At 40.0% G+C, this 10,813-nt stretch overlaps 1 protein-coding gene across 1 annotated transcript; it reads left to right on the top strand.

Annotated features, from left to right (window-relative positions):
- The first annotated feature begins 1,937 nt into the window (after nucleotides 1-1,937).
- LOC110493425 (amine sulfotransferase) lies at nucleotides 1,938-8,979 on the top strand. Its single transcript, XM_036948339.1, has 7 exons — nucleotides 1,938-1,947; nucleotides 2,076-2,290; nucleotides 2,431-2,557; nucleotides 7,073-7,167; nucleotides 7,720-7,808; nucleotides 7,945-8,036; nucleotides 8,539-8,979. Exons 1-7 carry the CDS (start codon nucleotides 1,938-1,940, stop codon nucleotides 8,703-8,705), a joined length of 795 nt encoding a protein of 264 aa, XP_036804234.1. The 3' UTR covers nucleotides 8,706-8,979.
- The last annotated feature ends 1,834 nt before the right edge of the window (nucleotides 8,980-10,813 follow it).

Here is a 10,813-nt window from a genome sequence, read left to right as displayed (position 1 = left end):
CAAATCTTAGATACTAATTACTAGTCTGCAACTAGAAAATGATGTAAACCTGGGATGCGAATACCGACAACCGCCGAGACATCTACTCTAAGAACATAACAACAGACTGTCACGTTGGTCATAACGAGGAGACCAGGGCGCAGCCTGATAAGAATACATTCTTCTTTAATAAACGAAGAACACTAAACAAACTAACAAAACGAACCTGCCGCTATTTACAACAAGTGCTGACATGCAACTACACATAGACAATAACCCACAAAACCAAAATGGAAAATGGCAACAAAAACAGGATCCCCAATCAGAGACAACGATAAACAGCTGCCTCTGATTGGGAAACCAATTCAGGCCACCATAGACCTACATTTACCAAAATCTCATAGATGTACAAAATCCCTAGACAAGACAAAAATACACATACCACCCTCGTCACACCCTGACCTAACCAAAATAATAAAGAAAACAAAGATAACTAAGGTCAGGGCGTGATACAGACACTATCAGGAGCCGCCGATAGAGCTACCACCATGAGTAACCAGAGACTCTCTGATGAGCTGACTCTCCCGCAGACGGACCGACGATTCCAACAGAGAAGACAACAACGACATATGGGCGTAAATATATTGATTGCAATTATTCCCGAATGAGCGAGCGTTCATGTGCAAAGGATTAGCATTTCAATTAATATAATTATCCACTGTGTGTAGTGATCCATTTAGTCTTTCCCGCTCTTTTTCAGTCAACACTCCTTTGTCCACCAAGCCGTCATATGGGTTTAGCCCACTAGGGAATCTTCCCTGTCATTGTTAGTAACCAATATCTACTGTTTGTTTGTTTATGCATTTCTGTGGTTAGTAAATAAATTATTAAGCCAATTGGCGTATGGGTGATTTATAGTAAAGGCTGGGTGCGTGCAGATAACCAACAATTTACATGTTTCAGATGAGACTGATGTGAGGTAAAGAATAATTCATTAATAGAAGACTAATTGATCAGATATTAAAATATCTGAAGAGTTATATTCGAATATTATAACTTTGTAATCTGAAGATTTTCCGTGGTGCCCCGACTTCCTAGTTAATTACATTTACATGATTAGTTTAATCACGTCATAATAATGACATAGAATTGATTTGATAAAAATAGCAGACTTCACATTTAAGGATGCCAAAGATATGACATAAGCTATGGGTTGGTTATAGTGACCTATTTTGGGGTGGTTTGTAGGTGGGGAGTTAGTATAGTGGATTATAGTGGGCTAGTATAGAGTGAGTACCACAGCATCTTAAGCCATATAATCTGCTTTTAAACTCTATGTGGGCGGGAATATTAAAGATATAATGTGTGTTTTGAAGCTTTTGGAGGTAGAAAAACCTTATCCAATGATGCTTAGGTGGATACAGTGAATGAGCCATCAACAGGCTTACCATTGTATTCAAACTGGTTGGGTAGGTTAGGCCTCCAGAACATTCCCACATGCCTCTGTCACATACACCACCGTTCAAAAATTTGGGGTATCCTTGTTCGCAGGTGTGCGAGACGATGGTGACAGGTGTCAGGGATAATCAGCAGCCTGATGACCTAGAGGCTGGGAGGGAGGATGCACTACCGTTCAAAAGTGTGGGGTCACTTAGAAATGTCCTTGTATTTTGAAATAAAAGCACATTTTTTGTCCATTAAAATAACATCAAATCGATCAGAAATACAGTGTAGACATTGTTAATGTTGTAAATGACTATTGTAGCTGTAAACGGCTACAGTGTAGAGGTGGGAGAGGAGAATGTAAACAGGGGATGTGTAGAGGTGGGAGAGGAGAATGTAAACAGGGGATGTGTAGAGGTGGGAGAGGAGTATGTAAACAGGGGATCCATATTGGTGAGAGAGGAGTATGTAAACAGGAGATGTGTAGAGGTGAGAGAGGAGTATGTAAACAGGGGATGTGTAGAGGTGAGAGAGGAGTATGTAAACAGGGGATCCATATTGGTGAGAGAGGAGTATGTAAACAGGAGATGTGTAGAGGTGTGTGTATGTGTGTGTGTGTGTGTGTGTATATGTGTGTATGTGTGTGTGTGTAGGTACGATATGGACCCAGCAGATCCTGGTCCAGGTGGTGGAGGCGGCCTACCCTGAGAGTAGTGGCACCGACCAGAGCTCCACCAACCTGGAGAAGATGCCCTGGCTCGAGTACCCAGACACCCGCCCCGAGCGCTCGCGCCCCGCACCTAGACTCTTCATCTCCCACCTGCCTCCAAACCTGCTGCCCGCCAGCCTGAACACCAAGAGACCCAAGGTACAACCACCAAGCCTAGAATTACCAGAAAATGGGTAAAGCCCGCCCACCATAAGGAAAAAAGAGGACTTCCCAGTGTATCTGTGACAAGTTACAATAAAGTCATCTTCTTCTTCCTCTTCTTCCTTTGTGGTGTTCAGATTGTGTACGTGATGAGAAACCCGAAGGACAACATGGTGTCCTACTACCACTTCTGTCACGTGTGGAGCAAGCTGGAGACACCCAGCAGCTTCCAGGATTTCTTCGACCAGTACCTGACAGGGAAAAGTAAGTTATTGTGACGTGTTTTCCTTATAGGTCATTACGACAAACATTTTAATTATATTGTTAGCTTCTTATTAACAAACAGTAATAACCCTTCGCCTCCCTACTTGGGATATTATAATGTAACAGTGACATGTTGGAACAAACAGTAATAACCCTTCGCCTCCCTACTTGGGATATTATAATGTAACAGTGACATGTTGGAACAAACAGTAATAACCCTTCGCCTCCCTACTTGGGATATTATAATGTAACAGTGACATGTTGGAACAAACAGTAATAACCCTTCGCCTCCCTACTTGGGATATTATAATGTAACAGTGACATGTTGGAACAAACAGTAATAACCCTTCGCCTCCCTACTTGGGATATTATAATGTAACAGTGACATGTTGGAACAAACAGTAATAACCCTTCGCCTCCCTACTTGGGATATTATAATGTAACAGTGACATGTTGGAACAAACAGAAATAACCCTTCGCCTCCCTACTTGGGATATTATAATGTAACAGTGACATGTTGGAACAAACAGTAATAACCCTTCGCCTCCCTACTTGGGATATTATAATGTAACAGTGACATGTTGGAACAAACAGTAATAACCCTTCGCCTCCCTACTTGGGATATTATAATGTAACAGTGACATGTTGGAACAAACAGAAATAACCCTTCGCCTCCCTACTTGGGATATTATAATGTAACAGTGACATGTTGGAACAAACAGTAATAACCCTTCGCCTCCCTACTTGGGATATTATAATGTAACAGTGACATGTTGGAACAAACAGAAATAACCCTTCGCCTCCCTACTTGGGATATTATAATGTAACAGTGACATGTTGGAACAAACAGTAATAACCCTTCGCCTCCCTACTTGGGATATTATAATGTAACAGTGACATGTTGGAACAAACAGAAATAACCCTTCGCCTCCCTACTTGGGATATTATAATGTAACAGTGACATGTTGGAACAAACAGAAATAACCCTTCGCCTCCCTACTTGGGATATTATAATGTAACAGTGACATGTTGGAACAAACAGTAATAACCCTTCGCCTCCCTACTTGGGATATTATAATGTAACAGTGACATGTTGGAACAAACAGAAACGTTCTTAACTCCTCCTTGTCTCTCTCAGTAACTTTCCACACAGTCCCTTGTTCGCCCTCCACTGACACTACAACCTACACTTCTTATACAGGTCATCAATATGGTCTTATACAGTGACAGGAATAAGTTGATTTCAAATTGGCACCCAACAGTCCCCTCTTGTTTGAATCCATACTGTTCAACATGACATAAACTGTGAAATTGCTTAGAAATAAAACAGAAAGGAGAACATGATTAGTATAAAAAGAAAACATGATTCATATTTTCACACTTGATTAATATGTTCACGCCTCCGAGGCCTATGGCCTCTGTGTATATTGTGCTTAGTCTACACCCAAGGCTTAAATCCCTCTTACCGTCGTTATAACCACACCAATCACCCTCGTAATTCCCCCCCCCATCTTTCATTGTTCATCCTATATACAACCGATAATTACATTTCTGTTGGAGATATTCCCGTTCTCTTCCTCTTTCGGGTTCCTAAGAGAGTTATAGTAGAAAAGAAAACTAGGAAAGAGAGAGAACACAAAATATTGAAATGATCATTAAATAGTTCAACTCGAAGTTTAACAACATGACGATTCCCACTCTCCCTTATCCTGACTTTCTGCTGGGATCCTCCTCATGCTTGTGTCCACCCCCCCCCCCCCCCCCCCCTCCCCCCAGGCTGCATGTTTACTGGTGTTCTCACTCCATGTCATCCGTAGTTCTCAATGGATTCTTACAAATTATTCATTCGTTTCAGAAACTACCTGCAGGGTGAGTCGTGCACCCTCCCTTTGTGCTCCCCTCACAGTTGAGGGCCAGCGCTCTGTCTCTCCTTACAGCTTTTCCGCATCATAATTACAACTATTGATAAATTATCCAACCCACATTTAGAATGACAGTCCCTAGTGCTTCAGTTAGTCTATCACTCGAATTTACCACCATCACCTTAGCACTAACCGACACTTGGCAGAATGTACATTTACAGAAAGGGAGAAATATATACAGTATGTACTACTAATGTTAACATAAAGTATATGAATCTTCTATTTCTAGCATGAACTTTTCTCAGTACAACCCCGGTTTGTCCCTGTCTTACACTTTCATGAGTGGCATGTTAATGCCAGATCGGTATCTCAATGCTATGCATTTCCCAGTACGCAGGCCCCTACAATTAGCCTTTAATTAACCTTTTTTTGCCGAAGTTTACTGACACCGGCCATATTCAACATGTGTTGAGCGTTTGTAAATTCATCCGGTATTCTGTGCGCTGGCACACTCAGACGAGAAATTTAGTAGATAGTCAGAGCGAATTTACGAACGGACCCGAATAGGCACGGTGGCATTCTTCTTGCCACTGAGTTTAAATATTTACGCCAGTACATGACTGGACTGTCTTTTCCTCCATGATTCTGCGTAACTTTACTTGCCGAAGGAGGGTGACACGGGGGTAGTTCGAGTTTACCCTCCACTACCGCGCTATGGTGCCCATCCTACTAATGCACAGACATTTATTAAGAGGGTAATTCTACCCCAATACAGGTGCTTAACACAATGTGCTACAAATGCTCCTTCATACTCGTAACTCCACTTTACTCTCTCGCGAGACCCCTCCTCCTACCGTTCGCCAATAAAGCTATTTCAGAATAAGACAGAATAAAGTTTCTCACCAAAGCGTTTTTTTTTTTTTTGCGTGCGAGGAGTGTTTGGTCCTCGTGCCAACTTTAACTTGTTACTTTTTAGAATCCATTCCCCTGGCATTTCACATAGATTATTCAAACCCAAAATCGGTTCTATCCCAGCTCCCATAAAGAATGAGCCCTGTATGATTACTGGCTGGACCTATTGTAAATGGAATGGGTTTTAGTTGCATAACTTTTGATTCTGTCCCTGTTACTCCACACTGAACTAAATGCACATTTTTTGTCTTAGATTTTGTCAACTTGAGCAACAGCACAGAGGCCAAATACCCCTATGCCTTAAACTCCGGTCGCTTTCAGGAGTGCTTGCTGTTGCTCACTAGTTAGTGAAGAAAACATCTGCACAGTAGCACTTACTGTACCCCGGAATGAGTCGTCTCAGAGGGCTCGGGCACTGTAATTGGGAATGGAGGCTGCGCGCTTTCCCGCCAGTCCGTTTTTAATGATGCCAGGTAGGCTACTTCGGTTTCATAGCGGAGCTGTGCTTATTTAATATGAGAAGCTGAGAAATAAATACAAGAACACTTATTTCACGCCAAGCTTCAACCACTGTCGGGGGAGCATGCTCTCGCTGCACAACACGTGATGTTCCGACCAAACTCTGTATGCAATGGGCTCTTCAACACTGGTCCTGCAGCTACCCAGTGCTTCATTTGGGAAACCAAGTGAAATCTGCACAGGAACATCGATAGTAACATGTTTATGCAGTAAAACATATTTCACTAAACAGTTGACAACCCGTCTTACAGCTCAATGGCCTAGGACTCAACGTTCTCTCCCAGACTCGTGGATAGACATTTTGGAGTGGAGCATCAGTCTAAACATACAAACCAAGTATGCATAATAATCCACACACAAAGGCAGTTACTCAAATGTGTTTGATTTCGGATTATAGGCAATTATGTACCATAAATCATAACTCAACAGCCCTAGGGTGAACCCTTCTGCCCCCCCCCCCCCCCCCCCCCCCAGAGGTTTCTTCTCACTTCATCTGTTGACTTGACCTTGAGCCAAATTCCTCACTCCTCCCTAGTTCCTTAGGCTGTCTGCCTATTCAGCGCCTTTCCCTTCCCCTCCCTTCTTTATCTATTAACGATGACATGTTTGAACAGACTGAACCAACAATGACATGTTTGAACAGACACAAACTCCTCCTTGTCTCTCTCGGTAACTTTCAATGCACAGTTCCTTGTTCACCCTCCACTGACACCCTAAACACATACAGTTATCATACATGTAGCGTAATCAATACGTTCTTACATAGTGACAGGAAGTAGATTTCAAATTGGAACCCAACAAAACATGTCACATAGCAGTACCCGACAGGGAAAAGTAAGGTGGAAACGTGTTGCAATACTGTGTGCTGTAAAGTGTACCGTGTACTGTAAAGTGTACCGTGTGCTGTAAAGTGTACCGTGTGCTGTAAAGTGTACCGTGTGCTGTAAAGTGTACCGTGTGCTGTAAAGTGCACCGTGTGCTGTAAAGTGTACCGTGTGCTGTAAAGTGTACCGTGTGCTGTAAAGTGTACTGTGTAACATCAACTGCTCCTTACTCTGTACACTTTTGTAACTTTTACACAGTTGATATGTGCATAAACCATAATATGTTTTGTACGCATCATCTCTTTTTCTATATGTTTTTTGGGGGGATAAATGTCAGCCACTGTTGAAGACGTTTTAAGTCCTGTCCAATAGCGTATGTGTCTGTGTGTTGTTGACAGTGGTGGGTGGATCGTGGTTTGATCACATCCGTGAGTGGTACACCAAGAGAGAGCAGTATGACATTCTCTTTGTCAAGTACGAGGACATGATCAAGGTACAGTAAAGGGTTTTCTGCATCTTAAATGGAATCCAGGTCCCTCTTGTCAACAGTAGTGCATTAAGTAGGGAATAGGGGGCTATTTGGGAAGCAGGCTCAAGCAGTCTGTCTGCTTCCTAGTCGGTCTGTTTCTCACTCTCTCTCTCTCTCTGAGAAACACTTTTATGCTGTATGACATACAGGGCAACTACCCAATGTCTGCCCCTCCCTCTCTCTCTCTCTTCACCCATCCCTCTCCCCCTCTCTCTCTCTCTCTCTCTTCACCCATCCCTCTCCCCCTCTCTCTCTCTCTCTTCACCCATCCCTCTCCCTCTCTCTACCCACCCATCTCTCTCTCTCTATCTTCACCCACCCACCCACCCACCCACCCACCCACCCACCCACCCACCCACCCACCTCTCTCTCTCTCTCTCCCTCTATCTTCACCCACCCACCCATCTCTCTCTCTATCTTCACCCACCCATCCCTCTCCCTCTCTCTATCTTCACCCACCCATCTCTCTCTCTCTCTCTCCCTCCTCTCTCTCTCTCTCCCTCCCCTCTCTCTCAGGACCTGAGATCAGTGGTGGTGGATATCTGTGATTTCCTCGGGAAGGACCTGACCCCCTCGGCCATTGACCGCATTGTTGAGAAGGCCAGGTTGGAACCTGTTGTTTATGTGCTCTGTCCTGTCTTTTTGACTGTATATTGTGTATGCTGCAAAATGAACAGCCTCAATGAGGACTAATATAATATGATCTGTCTGATAATTCACGATTGATTGATTGATTGACAGGTTCAAGAACATGAAAAAGGATCCAAAAGCCAACTATGAGTTTCTGCCCAAAAACGTGCTCGTTCTGGAGAAAGGACACTTCCTACGGAAAGGTACACACACACGCACGCACACACACATAAGCAAACATACATACGCACACACACATGAGCAAACATACATACGCACACACACATGAGCAAACACACATATGCACACATACATACCCACACAAATAGTTACAGTAGGAGTGCTGATAAAAGATCAGTTTTCCCTTTTAGATCATAATTGATAAGACAATATGGACAGGTGGGTCCTGATCCTAGATCAGCACTCCTGTTGTGAGAGGCTTTATAATTACGAGCCCTGATCCTAGATCAGCACTCCTGCTGTGAGAGGCTTTATAATTACGGGCCCTGATCCTAGATCAGCACTCCTACTGTGAGAGGCTTTATAATTACGGGCCCTGATCCTAGATCAGCACTAGTTTTGTATCACTTTGGCTCATCTGAATATATGTGTGTGTGTGTGTGTGTGTGTGTGTGTGTGTGTGTGTGTGTGTGTGTGTGTGTGTGTGTGTGTGTGTGTGTGTGTGTGTGTGTGTGTTCTGCACAGGTACCATAGGAGACTGGAAGAACTCGTTGACGGTGGCCCAGAGTGAACGCTTTGACCAGGTGTTTGATGAGAAGATGAAGGACCTGCCTCTAAGGTTCACCTGGGACATCAACCAACATCACAGAGCCTCCCAAACCATCGGTCCCGGAGGTCACCTGTCACTATAGATCTGAATAGAACATGCATGGGTTCCAAATGGCACCCTATTTCCATATACAGTATAATAAACTACTTTTAATCAGAGCCATATGGGCCTTGTCAAAAGTAGTGCACTATATAGGGAAATCGGGTGCCATTTGGAAAACAGGCCATTTGTCACTATAGAATTGAATAAAAAATGTGTCACTGTGGAATCTAGTACAACACTTGTCACTATAGATTTATATAAAACATTTGTCACTATAGAATCTAATAAAACATGTGTCACTGTGGAATCTAGTACAACACTTGTCACTATAGATTTATATAAAACATGTGTCACTGTAGAATCTAATAAAACATGTGTCACTATACAATTATATAGAACTTAATAGAACTGTTTTAATTGAATAGAACTTCATAATTGAATCGAGTTGAATAGAGCTGTACAATTTAATAGAACTTCATAATTAATTTGAGTTGAATAGAGCTGTACAATTTAATAGAACTTCATAGTTGAATCGAGTTGAATAGAGCTGTACAATTTAATAGAACTTCATAATTGAATCGAGTTGAATAGAGCTGTACAATTTAATAGAACTTCATAATTGAATAGAACTGATAATTGAATATAACTGTATAATTTAATCAAGTTTAATAGAACTGTATCATTGAATCGAGTTGAATAGAACTGTACAATTGAATAAAGTTTAATAGAACTCTATAATGGAATACAGTTTAATAGAACTCTATAATGGAATACAGTTTAATAGAACTCTATAATGGAATACAGTTTAATAGAACTCTATAATTGAATACAGTTTAATAGAACTGTACAATTGAATAAAGTTTAATAGAACTCTATAATGGAATACAGTTTAATAGAACTCTATAATGGAATACAGTTTAATAGAACTCTATAATGGAATACAGTTTAATAGAACTCTATAATGGAATACAGTTTAATAGAACTCTATAATTGAATACAGTTTAATAGAACTCTATAATTGAATACAGTTTAATAGAACTCTATAATGGAATACAGTTTAATAGAACTCTATAATTGAATACAGTTTAATAGAACTCTATAATGGAATACAGTTTAATAGAACTCTATAATGGAATACAGTTTAATAGAACTCTATAATTGAATACAGTTTAATAGAACTCTATAATGGAATATAGTTTAATAGACCTGTATAATGGAATACAGTTTAATAGAACTCTATAATGGAATACAGTTTAATAGAACTCTATAATGGAATACAGTTTAATAGAACTCTATACAGTTTAATAGAACTCTATAATGGAATACAGTTTAATAGAACTCTATAATGGAATACAGTTTAATAGAACTCTATAATGGAATACAGTTTAATAGAACTCTATAATTGAATACAGTTTAATAGAACTCTATAATGGAATACAGTTTAATAGAACTCTATAATGGAATACAGTTTAATAGAACTCTATAATGGAATACAGTTTAATAGAACTCTATAATGGAATACAGTTTAATAGAACTCTATAATGGAATACAGTTTAATAGAACTCTATAATTGAATACAGTTTAATAGAACTCTATAATGGAATACAGTTTAATAGAACTCTATAATTGAATACAGTTTAATAGAACTCTATAATGGAATACAGTTTAATAGAACTCTATAATTGAATACAGTTTAATAGAACTCTATAATGGAATACAGTTTAATAGAACTCTATAATGGAATACAGTTTAATAGAACTCTATAATGGAATACAGTTTAATAGAACTCTATAATTGAATACAGTTTAATAGAACTGTACAATTGAATAAAGTTTAATAGAACTCTATAATTGAATACAGTTTAATAGAGCTCAATAATTGAATACAGTTTAACAGAACTCTATAATTGAATATAGTTTAATAGAGCTCAATAATTGAATATAGTTTAATAGAACTCTATAATGGAATACAGTTTAATAGACCTCTATAATGGAATACAGTTTAATAGAACTCTATAATGGAATACAGTTTAATAGAACTCTATAATTGAATACAGTTTAATAGAACTCTATAATGGAATACAGTTTAATAGAACTCTATAATGGAATACAGTTTAATAGAACTCTATAATGGAATACAGTTTAATAG

This window comes from Oncorhynchus mykiss, chromosome 17, assembly GCF_013265735.2.
Source record: "Oncorhynchus mykiss isolate Arlee chromosome 17, USDA_OmykA_1.1, whole genome shotgun sequence".
NCBI lineage: Eukaryota > Metazoa > Chordata > Actinopteri > Salmoniformes > Salmonidae > Oncorhynchus > Oncorhynchus mykiss.
Note: the sequence above shows the minus strand (reverse complement) of the source record. Positions and strands in the feature narration are given on the sequence as shown.

Coding starts and splice junctions, on each gene's coding strand:
- LOC110493425 (XM_036948339.1), top strand. Junction 2,558..7,072: donor CCAGTACCTGACAGGGAAAA/GTAAGTTATTGT, acceptor TGTTGTTGACAG/TGGTGGGTGGATCGTGGTTT. Junction 7,809..7,944: donor CGCATTGTTGAGAAGGCCAG/GTTGGAACCTGT, acceptor ATTGATTGACAG/GTTCAAGAACATGAAAAAGG.